At 32.2% G+C, this 22018-nt stretch overlaps 4 protein-coding genes across 9 annotated transcripts; 2 read left to right on the top strand and 2 right to left on the bottom strand.

The window, feature by feature from the left end:
* Positions 1-148: 148 nt before the first annotated feature.
* On the bottom strand, positions 149-3747 carry LOC100181688 (tubulin alpha chain, testis-specific). Its single transcript, XM_002130166.4, has 8 exons — positions 3626-3747; positions 2424-2646; positions 1911-2015; positions 1621-1817; positions 1250-1481; positions 713-978; positions 465-658; positions 149-403 (listed from the first exon to the last, which is right to left on the bottom strand). The coding sequence occupies exons 1-8, from the start codon at positions 3626-3628 to the stop codon at positions 274-276; spliced, it is 1350 nt and encodes a 449-aa protein (XP_002130202.1). The 5' UTR covers positions 3629-3747; the 3' UTR covers positions 149-273.
* A 2472-nt stretch (positions 3748-6219) lies between these two features.
* LOC100177037 (pentatricopeptide repeat-containing protein 1, mitochondrial) lies at positions 6220-11859 on the top strand. The gene is made up of 14 exons (XM_002123722.5): positions 6220-6449; positions 6624-6719; positions 6795-6934; positions 6995-7135; positions 7193-7360; positions 7866-8015; positions 8228-8337; positions 8580-8688; positions 9869-10087; positions 10496-10651; positions 10811-10936; positions 11000-11081; positions 11483-11613; positions 11699-11859. The coding sequence occupies exons 1-14, from the start codon at positions 6236-6238 to the stop codon at positions 11801-11803; spliced, it is 1947 nt and encodes a 648-aa protein (XP_002123758.3). The 5' UTR covers positions 6220-6235; the 3' UTR covers positions 11804-11859.
* A 2-nt stretch (positions 11860-11861) lies between these two features.
* Positions 11862-15999, top strand: zf(c2h2)-11 (zinc finger protein). Of its 6 annotated transcripts, NM_001078389.1 has the most exon segments (14): positions 11862-12099; positions 12157-12277; positions 12571-12665; positions 12721-12788; positions 12853-12961; positions 13017-13105; positions 13551-13740; positions 14022-14127; positions 14939-15032; positions 15087-15250; positions 15321-15479; positions 15592-15637; positions 15691-15741; positions 15820-15982. In NM_001078389.1, coding segments are annotated over 14 exon segments (1515 nt in total). In that variant the 5' UTR covers positions 11862-11907; the 3' UTR covers positions 15851-15982.
* LOC100187270 (nucleolar protein 11-like) lies at positions 15928-20382 on the bottom strand (the record flags this gene model as incomplete). The annotated part of the gene is given in 15 exon segments (XM_002123795.5): positions 15928-16082; positions 16146-16253; positions 16312-16386; positions 16444-16522; positions 16635-16673; positions 16735-16860; positions 16921-17108; positions 17652-17702; positions 17763-17909; positions 17966-18045; positions 18098-18173; positions 18232-18320; positions 19294-19423; positions 19750-19953; positions 20221-20382. Coding segments are annotated over 15 exon segments (1674 nt in total), but the record flags the coding sequence as incomplete, so codon positions are not given.
* Between the last annotated feature and the right edge of the window lie 1636 nt (positions 20383-22018).

Consider the following 22018-nt stretch of genomic DNA (forward strand, 5'->3'; position numbering starts at 1 on the left):
TCGTTATTTTACGAACTCGAAAGTAAGGAAGGTTTATAACCAAACTACCCTGTGAAATAACGAAATGGTGCAGACACAAGTTTCCCACTTAAAATACTGTTTCTCCTTTTTTAACCATTATCTTTCAATTGTTTCAACCGGAGTAGCATTTATAAGTGAAACCCGCTTTTATATTTTTAAGGCAACTTTAAGCGTACTAATAACACACTTTACGTGACCGGTAAACTGAAATTCACATAAAATCACAAGTTTATCCCAAGATTTCAAGTTTCCTTAATATTCTTCCTCTTCTTCCTGGTCCTCGGCGGAATCAATACCAACTTCTTCATAATCTTTCTCGAGAGCAGCGAGATCTTCGCGAGCTTCGGAGAATTCTCCTTCTTCCATTCCTTCGCCGACATACCTTTACAAATAATAAACGATATAAAACATAAACATTTTAAATACAAGTAAATCAGTTATACCAGTGAACGAATGCACGCTTGGCGTACATCAAGTCGAATTTGTGGTCAAGACGAGCCCAAGCTTCGGCAATAGCTGTTGTATTGCTCAACATGCAAACCGCTCGTTGAACTTTTGCCAAATCACCACCTGGTACAACGGTGGGTGGTTGGTAGTTGATACCAACTTTGAAACCAGTTGGACACCAATCGACGAACTGAAAATACAAAAGTGAGTTTGTTTGTAAAATAGTGAATGGGAATTTAGTTACCTGGATGGTTCGTTTAGTTTTGATCGCAGCAATAGCAGCGTTCACATCCTTCGGGACAACATCACCGCGGTACAACATGCAGCATGCCATGTACTTCCCATGACGTGGGTCGCATTTCACCATCTGATTGGCTGGTTCAAAGCACGCGTTGGTGATCTCAGCTACTGATAATTGCTCGTGGTAAGCTTTCTCAGCAGAGATGATTGGAGCATACGTGACCAATGGGAAGTGAATACGTGGATATGGCACCAGGTTGGTTTGAAACTCTGTAATTTAACAATATATATTAACCAAAAGAAAGTACTTCCCCTTATGATTTTTAATGCACACTAAAGTGTAAAAAATTCCCAATGTAGGTGCTGAGAAAACTTATTCGCAGACATTACATTAACGGGTTGGCCATTACTTCCAATGTTTATTATATAATAACGTCTGATCTTATTGTTATTATTTAGTATTGTGTAGTGACCAAGCATCTTACTATAAACACCATAAAGACATTGGACATTACAAACTTTAATTACAAAAAAAGTTTACCCGTTAAATCCACGTTCAAAGCGCCATCAAAACGTAACGAAGCTGTGATGGATGAAACGATCTGACCAATCATACGATTAAGGTTTGTGTAAGTAGGTCTTTCCACATCTAAGTTTCTTCGGCAAATATCGTAAGTTGCTTCATTGTCCACCATAAATGCGCAGTCTGAATGTTCCAGGGTTGTATGCGTTGTTAGAACCGAGTTGTACGGCTCCACAACAGCGGTAGATATCTGTAAGTCAAATAATACACATTGTAGCTTGACTTCACTGTAAATTGAAGTGTATAGTATACTATAATGTACAGCATAAAATGCAAGTTTCTATGATTGGAAAATAATAACATGCATATTTTAAACACGACATGCTAACCTGAGGTGCTGGGTATATTGCGAATTCCAGTTTGGATTTCTTCCCATAATCCACTGAAAGTCTTTCCATTAGCAAAGAAGTGAAACCGGAGCCGGTGCCACCACCAAACGAATGAAAGATCAAAAATCCCTGCAAGCCACTGCATTGATCTGAAAGCTTTCGAATGCGATCAAGCACAGTATCAACATGTTCCTTTCCTATGACGGCATTTCAATAAAAGTTTGGGAGTAACATATTGTATGCATTATTAAAGAGCAAAGGCTTAATTAAATCACAAAATCTTTACTTACCGACAGTGTAGTGGCCACGAGCGTAGTTATTTGCAGCATCTTCTTTGCCGGTGATTAGCTGTTCGGGATGAAACAGTTGTCTATACGTGCCGGTACGTATTTCGTCTTTACGATAAATGGGGATTTTAATAATAACGGCTAACGCTCATACATCTAATTTACATCACAGAAATAAAAAAAGAGTAGAACGCGCAACTGCCCGAAACCGTGATTTAGGAAATTTAATTATTTAATAAACTTAATTAAAGAAATTCAAATAAACGGTTTGTTAGAAATATAGAAATATTTCAAAATAGTTATTTTTCTTTATAAATTAAAATTGGTAAAAAAAACGAAGAAAAACTACATCAAACGCCCTAGATTCCATTGACTACAATAGTAAATGGGAACGACCCGCGAAAGAGAGAGTGTATCAGCTCTCTCTTTTACCAACATAGAAGTTGCGCGTTGTACTCCTTTTTTCTTTTGTTTTTGTGATGTACATACACAGTTTTATATATTTGTTTTCCTTACCAACAACCGTCGGTTCCAGGTCGACGAAAACTGCTCTTGGAACATGCTTTCCTGCTCCTGTCTCACTGAAGAAAGTGTTGAACGAATCGTCACCCCCTCCAATTGTCTTGTCACTTGGCATCTGACCATCGGGTTGGATGCCGTGCTCTAAGCAATACAACTCCCAACAAGCATTGCCCATCTGGACACCAGCTTGACCAACATGAATTGATATGCATTCTCTCTGGGAGATTTTTAGAAGTAATGTAGTACAGTGGGGGAAGATGAGATACTTATAGGAACATATTTCCCAATATTTCCCAAATCAAAGATTTCAATTCTGGGGTAATACCACAAATTAGAACTATCATTTCTTCATTAATCAAATATAAAACACACCAGGAGTTATTTAGCAATAATTGATTTGACGCGCGTTTTCTGAAGTGGTGGTAATACTGTAATTTGCAAATTTACGTGGAGCTTAACAGTGCCATGCTTTTAACAGCTAGAGTTTTATAACGTTAATGCGGTTTATGACGTCAAACAAATACAAGAATTCAACAACAGTGATAAAGCCGTTTTAACTTTTGTTTAAACGTGAATTACTTTTGTGGTTTAACGTCATTAATGACTGTTGGTGCATGCGTTTCCACGTCAATGTAATATTGGTTTATACGTATGCTGTAGCGGAACTGCGACCGTTGTATTCCGAAGTCAGGTTACACCCGGATAACTTCCAACGAACACAACTATATGGGCGATATTTACATGTGCGTTTACAGTAAGGCAGCGATTAAACCCGATCAATTTTATGTGAGCTTACGCGAAGAAACTTAAAACAATATAAACTTGGTTTCAGAGTTATTTCGTTTATGACTCTTCAATTACTCCTTATCGCCCGGGTTAAAGCGTAAATTAATGTTACAGCACAATATTTTCTAGTCACGCGACGTTGACCGCCGTTAGGCATTCGTTATGACTGTTCTGACCGTGAAGCCCTGTATCTTTGAGGTAACCACAATCAAATCATAAAAAGGGTGATTTCCACTACACAAGTTTTAGCGTTTTAATTTAAGCAAACTATAATCGAACATAAATAAACGAATTGTGCAAATAAACAATGATAGCAGCTTATCAGAATTTATGATACAAAATGATCTTAGCTGTGATACATTTATTATAATAGGTCTCAGTGTACTGTATAGTATAAAACAAAAACTTACCATCTTTAAGTTAATTTCTTCGACAAATTAAACAAAATAGTCGAAATAATTCAAAATCTTAGAGTTCAAGCGACAACTCTTTATGGGGCGCGGAGAAACTAAAAGTGACTTCGATTTGCGGTCTTCTTCCATTTGGCCAAGATCGCGCCACAATGCTACCTCCTGATTGGTGGAAATTTGCGCAGAGCATTCTCCCTCTCCCCCCGGGCGGATTTCATGAAACCAACCGGAGAATCGAATGATCCCGCGCGCATAAATTACAGGATATACGCCAATTTACGCCCTGACGTCATCCAGTTCGCTTCGCCCTGCTGCACCGATGGAATGAGACGCTGAAAGAATTGCGTGAAATCCTTATTTAGAACAAGCATGTCCATAGCTGTATCGTTTACGCTTTAAAACAATATGCATTTTGTCCAAGAACAAAATGCAACGCCATGATATCATATATACTTCAAAATGGTTTGTAGATGGGAAAATATTTTTAACCATTTTTTGTGATTTTTCGTTTATTTGTATAAAAAATAAAATCACAATTTGTTTAAGCAAATTCACAACAAAACCGGTTTTCGTAATATATTTGTTCCGATAGATATATTTGTACCGGCCGCTATTGCGCATGCACAAAACAAACACAATGACCATCCGGTCCAAATTTATTACGACCGTCCGTTAAAAACGTTCCAGACACGACCTTTATACGTAAAAACTTTGGTTTTTAATTTAAAGTAAGCAGAACTGAGTTGGTTCGTTATTTGTTGCCTAGAAAAAGTAAGTACCACTAACCAACTTGTTTTTATGCTAGTTTAAATTTTCAAATATTTCGCGAAAATACAACCGCATACATTTATGTAGGTCACTAGCATGTTATTTCCATTAAAAAAATAATAATTTCCAAAAAATTAAAATAAAGTAATATTTTTTTCCGAAACTTTTTAAGTCGGTTCGTATTTATTAGAGCTTGTATTGTATTTGTTCTGACCTACTGCGCATGCGCAAAAGCGCTCGGTGTCTCAGAAATCTGGTTCCCCTAGAAAACTGGTTCCCACAGGCTGCTTATAACTTATTTTATGTGGACTCTAGAACTCTGTTTCCGACTAAAAATAACAGTTTTTAGATGCGATATACTTCGTAAGTTTATGTTTAGGGGTTTTTGTTTTTAATAGAAATTTATGCTGTATTTTAACTTAAATTATACATAATGAGGTATAACCAGTATAACCAGACCATTACCGGTAACACGTCATCAACAATAAAAAGGGCGACAAAACCTACATTTTCGCATTAAGTAGAATAAACTATATAAAAAAAATATGAATATATGATTCGTTCGGAACCAGGTTTAAAGATATCTGATACAAATGTACCGTGTCTACGCATGCGCAGTAGCCTATGGGAACCAGCTTTCTGGGGAACAGATTTCCGCGACACCGGTACAAGTACATCAATCGAAACGAATATATAACGATAGCGATTGAACAATTGTTCTGGTTGTTTGCATATTTAGACGATTTTTTATACTATTTCAGTTCTTACTCTTTGCGTGTCTAGTCTTACACTTCTTAACTAAAATAAAATTTTAAATTATATTTCTAAATTTTCAAGCTAATGCTTAGAGTTAAAATCTCATAATTAGCAATTAATTATTTTTTTTGTGGTTGATTCTTCAAGAATCAGGACTTTCCTTGCGGGCCAACTCCAGTTTTGCTTCGCTTGCAACTTTTTGAACTAGTATTGCCTTGTTTATGTTATTGTTTGTTAAAAATATCACCAATTACATCATAGTCTAGGCCTATATAGCTTTACAACAAGACAAAATAGTCTCTCAGCCATCAATTTTGTTTGTGTTCATTTTCCACAAACTTCAAAACTTGTATCACATAATCCACCTGTATTGCTCGCTTTTCTTTTTATTTTGTCTTTTATTATTGTCTTCTTATTTATTTATTTAAATAAATTTATATACATATTTTTCAAATTACTGCCGCAATATTTCCTTTAAGTTGCAGAAAATGGAGATAGAAAAACAAACATCCTTAGCTCGGATCTCTCGACCTAGGTGGACCTTCACCAAACAGCATAACATTAACAAAGCACTTAATCCACAAGACATTGAAAGACATCGCTGCATCTTTTGTAGCCTACATAAAGTGATCAGGTATTCTTTAGAACTTCCCCAGGTATTCTTTACAACAAATGCTTGTTTTTCTGTAATTTGAGGGGAAACTTGGACTTTTAAAAGGTTTTAAAGGTTGTACAAAATAAAATTTGTAATTTAAAGGAAAACTTGGATTTTACAAACTTAAAGGTTGGACAAAATTAAAACAAATTTAAAAAGAAAGTCTAAAAAAATAATCGTAACTTGTTTTCTACATCGGAAAAAATAAAAACGAAATTTAAAAGCAGTGAATTTGTGATATTTTATTCATATAATAGGTGGCGGCAGTTGAACTCTCGATGTTTCTACGACTCTGGTTATAACGACTGTCGAATAATGCAAGTTTTATTCATTTATTCATTTAAAATAAATGGGTGATTAAGTTTATGATAACTATAATACGTGCTTAAACATTAGATGTACGCTCTCTTATTGCATTAAAATATTCATCCATGACTCAAACGTACACAAACATTAAGCGTAAACAGCTTAATAGCGACTTTGGATTTCGTATTGTTTACTGCGAATCTGCGACCAAAGTGATAGTGGGAATTATTATGTATACATTATGTTCGATGTTCCGCCGCTCCATCCCTTTAATGGGAAAAGAAGGGCCTGTACAGTTGCTTTTATCGAAAATTGTGCTTTCACCATCATTTACTCTTGGTATGAACCTTCTATGGCATGTGTTTGCTTGCAATTTTTACAAAGTATTAAAATGTTAATTACATTGGTGTTGATTATCTTTGGACCTTGTTCACCTGCGATTTCTGAATGTTTCAAAAATAAATAACACTAAGTTTTAATTTATGTACCTGAAGAATATAACTCTGCCTACAGGTAAAAATGATTTCCCCAAAAATGTAAACTTGGACCAACCAGATATGGAATTGGGTAATTCCAAAGAATCCTTTGGCTTGATTGCAAAAGCACAAGGTTAGTTAAATTTATTTTAATTGTAACATTGTTATAACTAAGAGGTGAATTGGTTTTAATGTAAACATCTTAAAGATTTCCGAGTGTTTAAACATCGGCACGGAAACATTGCTTTGGAAGTTATTGAAGATGAACATATACCTGTCACGAACAAATGGAAGAACACTCCACGATGGTACTTTTATCAATGTAAACAGCTGGCAAGTCAGGGAAAGGTTAATAGAAAGGATAAAACAACGCAATGTTTAAACTTACAATATAAAATCTATTTGTAGGTTGATGAGTGTCTTTCCATTCTTGAAACAACAATGCTAAAAATAGATAAAGTTCCACCTCAGGAATACAACTTTTCTGTTGTTATTGGTTTACTTGGTCGCCATGGTAGAGTAAAAAAAGCTTTTGAATTGTACAGCAAGGTAAGCTTTGTACAAAACTGTGTAACACAATCTTTTAAACCAAATTTTGCATTATAGTTAAAGTCATATGGTCTCACTGCATCAATGGCTTGTCTAACAAGTCTATTCAATGCTGTTTCAAATTCACATGACTCTGCTGACATGTTTTATTTAAAAAAATTGCATTTAAAATTGAAGGAATCTGACGTCCGCTTAAACAGGATAACATGCAATGCTTTATTGATGGTAATTTTTTATCTTTGTTTGTATAATATATTGGGTGTTTTTAAGGTTAATTTTACTTGAAACTTGCCTTATCCGTGCATGACTGGATAAAATGTCCATACAGCTCATGCTAGCTTACGAGTTACCATGTATGTTAATTTGTGGGTGATTAGTTTTTTATATAGTATGGGTGGGGGTGGTAATTTGGACAACCAATTAGTGACGACTAAGTTGGAGCAATGGCCGATAAGTGTCTTGCTTAAGGACACATACACCCACAAAGGCCACAATGATTGTAGCATCAAGACTTGAAACCTCTAGCCTAGGTTTGAAGCAAGCCCACTAACCACATTGCCACAGCACTGGTACTTTTTCGCTTGTGTGTATTTGTCGTAAACATTTCATTCATATTTTTAATTGATTCACTTTTCTCTTTGCTGCTTGTTATATTATGAAAGTAGGCAAATATTACAATATCCTGCCCATTTTTTGACATTAAGAATTGAGATAATTTGATTTCATGCAGGCCTATGCACGACATACCACTTTTAAGGAAACAACTGAAATATTTCAAAACTGCATAAGAAATGGTGTTAAACCAGATGCACTTACATTTAGTGCACTTATGACCAGCTGCCTAAAGCACAAAGAAGAAGGATTTTACCTTGCATTGCAGGTAAGCTGTATTGGGTTTGGACACAGGAGACCTAAGTGTCTTAACAATCTGGTTTATAGCAGTGTCGGTACATTTAATGTCTGTGTCTAACAGTGTCTTTGTGAATTTAGGCACATATAATAGATTACAAAATTTTGAATGGTGGTGGTCTATACGTGTTGAAAACGTAATATATTAATGTGTACCTTATTATGAAACTGTTGTTTTTTAAGGTATGGAGAAGCATGTTGTCCATAGAAATAACCCCAACAGGACAAAACATTACAACCATGCTTAATGTTGCACAGCACTGTGGGATTGGTGATGCAAATATGGCATCAAAGTAAGTTGAAATATTACCCAACATATTTGTTTCTAATCTCATGTCCTCATCTAAAGATACACATACTTTTTTAAAAAAATTTCTATGTTTTAAACAATGTCTGAAATACAATAGCTAATTATAAAGTTAAAAATTAGGCGGAACTGAGGTTGGGTCTAGGGTTGGCTGCCTTTTTAACTTTAATTTTAACAGTTTGAGCATGAATTCCCAAAGAATGCTTGTTTTATTAAAATTTATTGTAGGTTTTTACTTGGAAACCTGCCTAATTCAACACAGAAGAAAGTTGGTCCGTTTGAAACATTACAACAACAGAAGTATTCTTGTGAGAAATTTAATTTACCAAATAAAGGAGTGAGTTTAACAACATAACATGTTAACTAAATATCTGGGAGTATAGTCAAGTGGATAATAAATGAAAACCCCCCTAACTTTTAGGCTTTGTTTTTGGTCTAATAAATGTTATTTGTGGGTAAGCTTATATATAAATATTTTAATTTTTTTCTATGCTTAATAATAATGACTTTAAAATCTTCAGTCATATACATAATGTCTAATTGCGCTTCTACGTTTTCCCCAAAGTCACAATTATTTTTATTTAAAAGGACATACCAACAAAAGTTGAAAATCTATTTATGGATAGAGATGGTCAAATGTGATCTAAAAGTACCACCAAAGCTTTAAATTATGAAACAGCTTAATATTAAGTATAAAAAATGCTAGGGTTAATAAAATTAACTGTTTGACAATACATGGGATTTTCTATAAGAAAAAATGTCATTAAACCTTGACTGTTTTTAGCTTTAAAAGAAGACTTTTTTTAAAATTGGATTTGGTCCCATGAATGCTTCTGTGTGTATAATATAAACTTCCCTATGTTTTAATTATTGAATTGTACCTAGCTACATACCAGATTGTACTTTTTCAAAAGTAATTTTTAATACTAATGTAACAGCTGACTTTTTAAAGAAAATGTTACAGCACATCACCAGTCATTTTAATAAAATAATGTTGAAAATTAAATAATATGAAAAAAAGTGCTAAATAAGTACAGTTCGTAGCTAAGTTCAACCGAAAAAATAAAACGTAATAAAGTCTATATTTTACATTTTTTTTATACATATTTACCAAAAAGGAACTATTATTCCAAATCCGTTGAATTTTTTTGAATTTTCTTCAGTAGTTTAAAAAACAGAAATGGTCAAAGTTAAATGAAACTTTTGCTTATGGAAAATTCCATGCATTAACTTGTAATTTTGACAAGCTTTTCTTATCAGAAGCTGTTTAAACTTTGGTGATACCTTTAGATCACATTTGATCATTTCTATCAATACACAAACTTTGATTTTTCTTTAATATGCCACTTCAACAATTGTACAAATATAGAATTGCAATTATGGAGTGTAAAGTTGTTAAACCTTTTTTAAATGTATTGTAATATTACATATATAATTATTGGTATCTTATTATTATTAGTATATTTATATTAAAGTTTACGCACAAATTACTTTACTATAATGTTTTTATTTTCCAGTTAAAAGCATTTACTGCTGAATATGAAGATTCTGATAAAAACTTACCAGTACGATTGAAACCTGTAATACCAAATCTACTTGATACTGAACAGTGTAATTTAGAAACAGTTACTTCTCTAACCAAGTGCACGGAACCTTATAAGAGATTAGATTTAATGGGAGGATATGAAGGAATAATTAATGTATTGAAACAACACAAAATATCCCTGTCTATTCAGGTGGGTAATTATTGGGCACGAAGTAATAACTTCATTTTGTTGGGCAGTTGTTCTTTACGTTTTGTTTCCTGAATAATTTTCCAGCAAAACATCTCTATTCATACATATCTATGCTAAAATTAAAACATGTTTTTTTTTAAATTTAAAACCGAATAATTCGCCAATAGTTATCTATAACTTTTATATTTTAATCAAAAGTGGTGTATTGCCAAAACATACCTATTACATCTAAACCTTAGGCTTATTTGATGGTAATAATGTGATCATAATTTATAGGTTATAATACGGTGATATGATTAAATACTAATTAAAAGCTGTTCAACACAGTAAAATTTCCGGGCATAGTAGTTTGTGCTCATTCACTAAATTTATGCTTTTTTTGTTTACTGTGTTGTTTCTGCTGATTAGGTGCTTACACTCTTGGTAAAGTTGGTCAAGCCATCATACCCAGAGGAAGAAAAAGTTTTGCAAATTGCTGAAGATAGTTCTGTGAAATTGGATGTTGATTTTTACAATACATTGATACACAAGCAAGCTGCTAGGGGGGATCATCAACTTGCTGTAGTAAATAATATTACTTAAATTTTATCTTAGACTACCAGGCATCTATACTTTTCAGGTTTTAAACGATAATTTGATAATTTTTTCTTTGTAATTTTAAATTTTGACTCTAAAATTAAACGTAACAATGAAGCATGAACATAAATTGTTTCTTCTGTTCAGAAAACTTTTAACCGAATAAAGGAACAGAAGTTACAGCCAAATTACCGGAGTTATTGTGTGCATGCGATTTCGTGCAACACTTTTAAACTTGGGTCAACACTTTTTCAAGATATGGAAAAAACTGATGTAAGTAAAAAAAAATGAACAAATTATTCATAAAACTAATGGTTTATATATTAAACTTTTTAGATGAAAATCACCAGTGTACTTTTGCATACACTGATTGCTGCTTGTATCCGTCGCAAGGTTCATATGATATCTGGTTATAAAGGTTGGTAATAAGTTTAATTTGTTAAAGGTATCTGATATGATACTTTTATTTATAATGGTTTGTTCAATTTTTTATGGTGGTGCAATCAAACAGAACACCCCTGCTGTTGGTTAATTAGACACTGCAGTTATCACGTCGTTATTTTTCCATGTGTTTTGCATTGTGCAATTGTTGCTCATACAAGCGCGTTGTATTCCATAGTAAAAAAAGTGCCCGAGATCGCAAAATCTTTGGATTTCCATTGCTCGTTAATGCATCTTTTTTTTAAACTAACATGTTTATTTAAGGATGTACATTAGGCTGCATATCCTCGTTTGTCATTTTATTTCTTATTATATGTAATTTTTTTTAACCAAGGTATTTATAAGTACTTGGATATGTAGTGTTTATTTTATGTGCAGGTTTACGTTATCCCGACTTTTATTACTTGACTTACCTCGTCAAACAATTAACAACTCACGACATAAATGCGAGCGCTACATTTATTTCTCTGTTGGAAAAAGTAACATTTTATCCAGAAGAATATAACCGAGTAAGTTTGGTTATGTTCTTAATTTTATTGATTGTTATAAATATAAGTACATTGTTTTTTCTTACTTTGATTTAATGTTTTTCAGTGGAAACATCAAGATGAAGTTTATGAAAAACGATTAAACATTTATCGTAAAGCTTACAACCAGTGGCTACGAAATGCTGATGTTCAATCAATAGATGCGTTATAATAAAATAATGTTAAACTACATTAATTTTATACTTTAATTTGATTTGTCTGTTTTAGGTATCTAGGAATAAGTGTATATGCTAGTTTGATAAAGCCTTGTTAGTTATGGCACAAACTCTCATAGCAAAGAGAATTTTGTCCTATATAAATGAGATGCGAATGAATAAAAGGTTTTGTGATGTTGAATTCATCACGCGTTGTGGGAAAGTATTTGCTGCTCACAGTTGTGTGCTCACATGTGTATCGCCTTGTTTTGAAACCTGGATATTGAATGGAAACTATGACAAGGAAACAAGAGTAAGTTGTAAGAAAACTAATAAATGTCATGTAAATCACTAAATTTGTACTCCACAGGTTACTAAAGTCTTACTTCCGGAGTCGGTACATGCAAGTACATTTTCTGTGTTGCTTGACCTGATATATACGTGCAATGTGAAAGTGAGAAAATTGAATAATTGCAACCAAAATAGTTTGGGTAATATTTTTTTATCTCTATGCATCTGCAGTTCTATTGTAGCTGACAAGATATTGTAGTTTTAAAAGTAAAATATATATATTATTTTTTTTAATATATTATTTTTTTAGTTACCATATAAGAAAAGAACATATTGTTTAACTTAATACATCAGGTTATCTAAAACTGTGATATTACTTTTTTAAATGCAATATAAGTTCAGTATAATCATAGAAACAATAGAACCCTTTTTTTGTATCTTCATTATTGGTTGAAAAAATGTAAAGATAATGAAATGTTTTTAACATACACAGATGAACTGACTTTAAACGTGAATGTAGAATTGGAAGAAACAGCAAGTGAATTGAGCCTTTCATTTGATGAAAATGTTTTGAAAAATATAAATATGGTAGGTTTAATAGTGATGTAATTGCAAATCTGATTTGATTTAATTTTTTATACAGAGTTCTGATAAAACATCACATGAAAGTAAAAACACAGAAAGCCGACAAAGGAAAAGCATAAGATTAAGGTTTGTTTAAAGTTTACATATCTTATGGCGCTAAGGAGAATGTGTTCAGTAAAATTGAAAATAGTGATCCAAGTGATGACTTATTGCTGGAGAGTGTTGAGCCAGATGAAGTATCACTGGAGTTTGATGTGGGATCTTTACATAATGAAGTGACAGCGTCTGCTTCCAACGAGGTAAACTTTTAATGTAACTTTTAAAAGAATTGTAAGTAACATCAATAATTAATAGGTCCAAAAGTTACACAATGATGGTAAACAAAATGTTACTGCTGGAAAAAAAGTTTCATGTGATATCTGTTCAAGATTGTTTACAAACATGTGAGTAATTGGCTTTTAAGCACGATATGTACCTGTGTTACAGTTTGTTTCGTCCCAACAACCCTAGTCTTTGAAGAAACACTTGAAGTGCCTCGAATATAAAATTAGCTTTTATTGCTATAAGAGTGTTTAAACTACAACATACCTCAGGTGGACATATCCTGTATCCTAATCTGGACAGCTAGTTTAAATTGATATGACTGAAAATTGCAATGAATATTTGTGTATAGTTAAATATGCTTATGGGTGATCTAAAGTTACAACCAAAGTTTAAAAAAACCTTGAATAAAAAATCAACAATGCATAGGGTTTCCCATAAGGAAAAATTTCACTTAATTTAAACGTTTTAAGTGACAATTTTACAGTTATCTTTTATTTTACCAATAACGGAATGACTGGTGGTTTAATTTGACCTAACATCTGTAGCAATCACTCTTTTTTAAAGCAATGGGCTTGAGCGACACAAAAAGCGTGTTCATCATGGGAAAACGAGTCCGATTCAATGTAGTGAGTGTAAAAAATTATTTAAGAGCAAAACGAAACTTTCTAAACATCAGTTGACTCCATGCCTTGGTAAACAAAAATCTCAGTGCTATATTTGCAAGAAGACCTTCGCAAGTAAATACATAATGGGGGTAATATTTTTAATATGTTTTGTATGAAAGTATTGGTTATATCTTAAATGTAATGGCTTTTATTTTTAAACTAAGATTTTATTTCGATAACCTTAAACGTGTAGTGATACGTATATATGAAAGATGGTCAAACTCTTGCCCAAATTCCTGTTGTGTAACTCCACCCATATATTACTACTTTGTTATGTTTAATAAATGGTTTTGATTTTTAAACTTCTTAATTTGCTAAACCATATATGTTGCACCTATTCAATGACTATATCAATCTTTTCCTATTTCAGCTTCACTTGAAAATACACACAGGAGATGAACTGTTCAAATGTCACGTTTGCAACAAAAAATTTCCCTACAAAAGTAGTCTTACAAATCACCTAATTTTACACAATCGTAAGACTTTCATATTATTAAATATAAAATTAAAAATATTTTATCTAAATATGGGCATTACAGATGTCAGGATTTATTTTAATAATTTTTCCATTTACATATTGCTCTCTAGTGACACAGGTGTTTGTGCTGTCTAAAACATGAATTGGTGGATATTTGTTATTTAGAAAATTGGTACAAGACTGTATTTTGATAATGTCATTCAATTTTATGTGTAATTGGAGATTTCAGGCAAAATATACCATGAACATTTATTGTAAAATTGATTCCTGGTTAGTTAACTGTCTATCTGAGACGATATTTGAATTGGTGATGTCAAAAAATCAAATACAACAGGTATAACCAGCTATTATCCAAAAAAAGTAATCACAAGTATAATACAATTATAAATCCCAATATGACAGTAAAACATGATGTAGCAGTAAAAGAAAATTTGGTACATAATATCTAAATAAGCTGAGGTGTTTAAGACCGGGTTTCAAACTTTTAGAAGGGGAATTCCCAGAGCAGCATAAAAAAGACAACTATGATGCCCTTTTCAACCGTGTTTTATTAAAAAATTACTTTGGACGGCCACACGCTAATTATGCTGTTTTAAACCTATATATATTATGATTTGATTTTAATCAAGGGAATAAAAAATACATGCTAGAATTAAGTGGAGAATAAAATCGGTCAAAACACAAAAGCAACAAGAAGAACTGTTTGGTGAAAAAGGATAGATATAACCACTTACGTGCTCAACAATCCTGTAAAGCGTGAGCTATAAAATATAACTTAATTTGTAAGGCTAATATAAGTTGCTTTCTAGATCAAAATTATTTTCTCTGTTCTGTTTGTGGAAAAAGTTTTTCACAGAAAGTTCGTGCCAAGGAACATGAATCAAAACATATAGGAGTAAAAAGGTTAGTGTTAAAATTAAATACTTCAGCTTAAACTAACCAACATTTATACTTCAGTAGTTTATCTTGTTCTGAATGTAACAGCAAGTTCACCCAAAAAAGTGCATTAGCACGACATGTGTCCAGCGTGCACAATCAGCACCGACCATATGTCTGTGAAACATGTGGCAGATGTTTTGCAAGGAAGAATAAACTTTTGGAACACACAAGAACACACACTGGTAACTGTTCCTTATTCTTAATATATAAAAAATGTAAACATTTATCCTATGTATCGTTCGCCTAATAAAGGTGAGAAGCCCTATGTATGTTCATTGTGTGGCTCTTCATATAAAGCAAACCGAAGTCTTAAAATACACAAGCAACGAAGGCATGGAATCAAAGATTTAGTTGTAGATCAAGAACTTTCACCAAAAACGGCAACTGTTACAATACTCTCTTCTCCCCCAGGTTGGGTTTCAGTTTTAACCAAAACATAAGCATGAAAATAATCTTGCATAGATTTTATATATACTGTGAAACAAATTTCTTGGCTTCTCATTATTTGTATATTTTCATTTAGGTGTCGTGAGGTCAGAGTTGACATCAATTGCTACTTTAGATTTAATGTAAGTTGATTTAAAAAACTAAACTCCTTTTTTATATGTTTAATTTATGCCAGGAGTCCACAAACATTAGATGTAAACAAACCTTGTCAGACCCTAAAAGACAACCCACATTCACTACAAGGAGAGCTAAACATTGGTTTGTAATGTGTTGTAAACAAACCTTGTCTAACCAAACAAGACATCCTACATTCACTACAAGGAGAGCTTAAATAAGAGGCCGTGGTGCCCAAACTTGTTGACCACTTTTTATTAGTAACACCACTGGACATACTGCATGAAAGTATCGAAAATAATTTTCTTTTCATTATGTTTATTTTTTTTCGAATTACAAAACCATTCGCTGTATACAATATTCAAAATTATTGGGATTTTTAATGGGAAATGATGATTGTCTATATTGGGTGAAAATGGCATTAATTTTCTTTAGTTCAGAAAACAGTTCAGCCTGAAAAAACAAATATATTATTCAGAATATATCATGTTGTTACCTATAACATAATCAATTTACCTGCATTAGAATTGTGGCTTGTAGTTCTGTTAGCAAATACCAAATCTCAGGTGTGGTTATTATTTCAGTGGAATGAGTATCTAATAACAAACCTATCCATGATGCAACCTGTGGTAAGATTCATGTTTAGCATACATTATTATTGTTGCTAAGTTCATTTTATTACCTGATTGAAAGTTATTAAATTTGTAATGGGTAAAGATAGTTCTTTCAACCTTCTTTCCAACATCTTCAATAAATTCTGAAGCATATTTTGTTATAAGCTAAACAGTAAATACCGAACATTTTGTTAATTTACCACAACTTTTGTGAAAGTTAGGCGACGCAAATTGTCTCTCATCACATCTTCAGTATATGGAAGATTTAAAATTTCATTTCTGTTGCATTGATGTTAAGGTTTGTATAAATCAGTTTAGAATCACTATTATAGTCCAAAAATTTAGACAGAAAATTTACAAATAAAAATTAGCAATTGTTTCTAAAGGATACAGTATTTCTTCTTGCAGTGACTCCATATCTATTTCATTCCTGTTAGAAATATAACACAGCAATATTTGTCATTTCATAAACTTTTAATGCAACAACTTACCTCAATAGGACACTCAAACAAGTCACAATTTCAACTTCGGTGATGTCGTGTAGATGTTTTACACAAACAAATAATAAACTCCATTCATTGTGTTCAAGCACAACATTAATCAAGTTGGGACAAATACTGATGAAACACAAATATGGTTATATTTCTTAATATTATCAAACGCTATTTTGTTATTACTTTGAGCTAATTTGGGTAGTTTTCAAAATATTCTTCAGTAGCAAAGGCTTCCATGGTTGTTTATCGTCTGTTAAGTGAATGAATAACTCTTTCATTGAATTAGAAGAAGTAAGCTTCTGTTGCTCTAAATGGGATTTTGCTCTCCAACTTTTTTCCCATTGCTTGATTGCCTGTTTTTCATTTTCGACCTACAGTTTTTAAGAAACATATTTTAAAGACCTATAATATTGTATGTGTGACTTTACATGTGCAAGTGTAATGCCTATTGCCTTTACCCTTTGGGAACGACTAATGCAAATACGCATTATGAAAATAGGTGGTGACAAAAATGGTCATAAGTTTACTTAAGTAGTTAAAACTGCCCCGGTTATTTTTATTTGAAAGAGAGAAATTATCTTCCAATACAACCTTTGTCTATTACTCCAATATTATTATCAACAAACATGGACACGCACCTTTTGTGTAAATAAGACAGATACTGATAAACAAGAACATATTTCCATTAACCGCTAAACTTTTTGTTAGCTGTTAACAGAATATGTTCTTTTTTCCTTGCTAACACCTAACAGTAAAAAGGTCACTGAGGAGTTCAGCTTTGCAGAAAAATCCATATTCACATATAAAGTAGGTAAGTAGCTAATAAGTTCAAGGTGTTTGAAATGACACATCTTCGTTAACTACCAAGTTGCCATGTCATGTCTCATTTATGCAGCATAATAACATAGACCTACCTGCAATAAAGTCTCATACAGCTGTTGCTCATTCGTTTGATTTGGACAATTCTACAAAAAACAGTTGTGCTTTTACTGTTACTCCTACATTAAAAATTAAAAACAACTTACATTGGAATTCATATTTACGACTTGCTTGCTTGTAGATGCTCTATGCTTTCCCAAAACAGAAGACAATGTAATAGGTTGGCTACTAAAAGGCACAATAGAAACAGACTGCTGGTCATCCATATATAAATTACTTCTTGATACATACATCTATAAAAAAATGTCTGTGATAGAAACTGCATTACTACTGCAAAAGTTTTACGAACCTGCGCATATGATGATAAATTTGACATTACAGAATGACACATTCCAAATTTAACATCGACTGCCAATATTTCACATTGATCTATAAATAATTTGTTTAGCAAATGTTATTTAACCAAATAAACCAAACTTACTACTTTCATGTGGGAACAAACCAGCAATACAGGTACTAGACAAATTTACCAAAGTGATGTTTCCACTACAGCTTGTCTAAAGAAAGGTTTATCAATTCGTAAGTGGTAGAACAAAAAACTAATGTTATACTTACATTAAACTGATAAACCTTTTTAAACTCCGTTTTATAGTTTTCATTAACAGGTAGAGATATGATTGTTTCACACAAACAACCATCGCTCCCTAAAAAGAAAGATATAATTAAATTAGGTTACGAGAAAACAGTTTTTAGATGCCAAACCATTTACAATGATGGTCTAGGTATTTGTTACTCTCACAGTTCACATAATCATAAACTATATAAATTACTTTGCTACAAGAGCAAATTAATAAATCATGTGAGGTTTAAGTAAATACGTTGCTATTGTGACCACCGGTCACAAAAATTAATGTGTGGCCATCATAGCTTAATCTGTATACTGAATTCTGTACAGAATAGGGATGTACAATACAGAATTTGAAACCTTTATATTTGAACATAAATACGGGATTCACTTAATAATAGCATTAAAAAAAAAATAATAACAAAAAAATATCCTTGCATTGGTATTGTGAGACATTTTTGCAAAGTTGTTCTAAAAGTTGCTATGCGTTATGCATTTCGCAATGAATAGGTGATGTCAAAAATGGAGATGTGGGCCGTTTTTGCACCACCGTAAGGATTGGTGTTGTCTGCGTAACATAAGGTGTGAAAACCCCAATGCCAAACATTTGGCAACCGATCATTGAAACCTAAAAAATTCTTGATGGGACAATTTTTCATTATTTTATAGCTCATGCTGGCCCATAATTTTCACATAAAAACTCATACTTTTTATTTTTAATTTAAATTTTTAATTTCCCCATACTCCTGTTCCAGCAAGGCTACTATTGTAGTGTCAATAAACTATAAAAATAGGTGGGTAAAATTATAAATATACAGTATATATATAATAATATTCAAGATCATGATTCGGGACTTTAGATTTCAAAAAGAGTAATCTAGGATATTATAGAATATTTAATTATTTTGTAAAGTAAATCCCTAGAATAAAATTTAGTGCAAATCATACATAAAAAGAAACTAAAATATAACACAATTTCAATATTTTATACAAAGAAAAATGCTAATGGAATTATTATTAGTAGTAGCACCAGCAGAGTAAATACTACTTACACACAGAAAAGATTTTTACAATATCAGATGAAACATGATCAACACACGCAGCTGATAATTCCAAATTTTTATACTGGAACGAAATTTGCCATTCTTGTTCTCCGTTAACGATTCTTAAATTACATTTATTCTGCGAAATAGAAAACATTTAGGTATTTTTAAATGATAGGTTACAGCTTATTTGTACAGTTCAGTGCATAACCAATTTGTTACCAGATTACTAAACTAACAACTTGACAGTTGACAAAAATAATTATTCAGTAAGTAAACCAAAAAACAGCTAAATTACAACAGATTTACTCAATAGGATTGTAGCTTAAGAACTCAATAATAGGCTAGCGGCAACACTTTATAAATTTTAGCATCAATAAAAACAATAATAGGCTATCAAAATAAAATCTTAAAACTTTTATCAAAATTCTTTAATAAGAGATTAGTTGATTAAAACTTACTTACGTTATTTTTTTGTACACATATAACATAAGTCAAGTTTGTCAATATTTTACTGAACAAGATTTTCCCTTCAAAATTGCCCTCTTTTGCAATTTGATCTGGATTTTGTAGCACAACTTCTAATGGTAGAATGGTAGTGTTTATGAACACAACAAACGAATCAATCTGATTAGTATCAGGCTGTACTTCTTTGATTGGAATATTTACCTGTAAAATCAAAGCATTTATATTGCATTAGTCCAATAGCAATAAGTTATGCGTTAGAAGTATAAACTGTTATTGTTTTAATCCATGAAACTAACTTTCTGTCATTGCGGCAACATAACTAACGTGAAAGCTTAATTTACCACCACCTAACTGTTTTTATTTTGCAGTAGCAAATAACATTGAGCAATTGCTTAGTGCCGACGTAAAATTTATATGACGCTGACCTGGATGGCACACTAGCGTTTTAGAATGAACAAAAAAACTTACAGTAAATGTCTGTCCATCATTAAAACTTTGTTCAGAGAATATTCGAATAATATTTTCTTGCTGAACTACCACATATTCAGCATTTTTTCTGTTATATACACAAGGTGAAGTGAAGTATTTACCTTTACCGATTGACCATGAATTCTTTAGTTTTTTGTGTTCCGTCTGAAGCAATAAATAGCAATAGCAAACATAATATAGTAAAGTGGGGTTATTAAAGACAAAAATCACAAACTCAAAAATATTTTGGGGGTTTGGAAGAACAATAATTATCATACATTGATGGTTAGAAAATATTGTAGGATTTCTATAAATATTTAAATTTTTATTTTACATTTTGTACTGTTTTTTATTTACCTGGAGCAAAAAAATACACTCGTGGAGCAATAAAAACAAGATTTTAAAAGCAACTTAAAATTATTTAAAACAAAAAATACCAATGAAAGTACAGGGTAATAACACAAATGTTAATAATACAACTTATGCATTATGCCGTCTATATTTGCCTCTTAACATAAGCTTGAAAAGAAGCAATTACTGCTGAAATTCCCATTTTTTTACAAAAAAAAATATCTTTTAATGCATTTTTAACGGGCTTATGGTAATATATCCTTTTTTTATACTTCACCATTTTTCAAAAGTCCATAACCCACACACGCACAGATCTTTTACATAAAAGTAATGCTTTCTTGTTTGTATTTAAACCTGTTTTAACGCACCTGCCAGCTAAATAATAAAGTGTGAATTGCTATTATGAGGCAAATAATCAACGTGTGAATTGCTATTTGTCGTAATGAATTGCCAGGTCAAACAATCACTATTATGATGTAATAAATTCGTGAATGGCTGCAATTTCAAACAAACTTTTTGCTCCTCAGAAAAAACAAATAAAAAACAGAAAACCCACAAAAGCCATTTGCAATAATATGAGTTTTAGCGGGCTAGGAGGGTTGTCCTTTCTTCCCCTAAGTACCTCACTATATATAGTAAAGTGGGGTAATGAAAAACAGTTGTTTTTAGCTTTTGCGAGTAAAAAGGACATTTATTTGGCTTATTTTGTATCCTAACTATCATTCTGGGTGGTAATTATTTTTTTGGTAAAACACAAATTACTAGATCAAACAAAAAATTAACAAAAAAAACTTTTTATGGGGTTTGGTAAACTTTTTACATGAGAAGGCCATTCGTGATAAATTTATTATGAATGCAGGTATTTGCTACATATTTAAGTACCTTGCTGCTAGTATATTTAAATTTTGAATTTTGAATTTTATGAACATTTCATACTTTTTTCTCTTGTCTTTTTCCACCCCAAAATTGCCTCATGGCAGGGGCGTATCCAGGAATTTAAAAAGGAAACCCACGTACATATATAAAAATAATAAATTTTAAAAAAAGCTTTAGAAAAAAAAAAAACTATGTAGGAGATATATCTCAGTTTTGTGGAAAAAAAGGAAAAGTTAAGGTTTCTGATAAAATATAATCTGCACACTGGCGTCGATTTATATGGTGCAGGGCACTGGCGCAAATAGACGAGTTGAAAGGGGGGGGTTCTGACTTGCGCCGAAGGCGCAAAAAAATTTTTGCTACAACCCCCCCCTTTTTACTGTAAAACCCCCCCGTTGTAAAAACTTATTTAAATTTTTAAATTACCACGTACGCTGTCATGTTATTGGGTTACGACAGCGAAGCTTATTTTCCGACGTAACAACAATTTATATGCGGTCAATTGCGTCATAATGTCCATTGACGCGTCCGTTATTAGCTACATCGTGGATGTAAAAAACACGTTAGAATT

The sequence above is a fragment of the Ciona intestinalis genome, unplaced genomic scaffold, assembly GCF_000224145.3.
Source record: "Ciona intestinalis unplaced genomic scaffold, KH HT000037.2, whole genome shotgun sequence".
Taxonomy (NCBI): Eukaryota; Metazoa; Chordata; class Ascidiacea; order Phlebobranchia; family Cionidae; genus Ciona; species Ciona intestinalis.

Bases quoted from the DNA above. Each gene is read 5' to 3' on its own strand.
- LOC100177037 (XM_002123722.5), top strand. From the start codon at position 6,236: ATGACTCAAACGTACACAAACATTAAGCGTAAACAGCTTAATAGCGAC. The intron at 6,450-6,623 runs GTATGAACCTTC...CTCTGCCTACAG, and splicing joins TTCACCATCATTTACTCTTG to GTAAAAATGATTTCCCCAAA. The intron at 7,136-7,192 runs GTAAGCTTTGTA...TTTGCATTATAG, and splicing joins CTTTTGAATTGTACAGCAAG to TTAAAGTCATATGGTCTCAC.
- LOC100181688 (XM_002130166.4), bottom strand. The intron at 2,016-2,423 runs GTAAGGAAAACA...TTTATCGTAAAG, and splicing joins CCTGGAACCGACGGTTGTTG to ACGAAATACGTACCGGCACG. The intron at 979-1,249 runs GTAAACTTTTTT...GTTAAATTACAG, and splicing joins TTTGAACGTGGATTTAACGG to AGTTTCAAACCAACCTGGTG.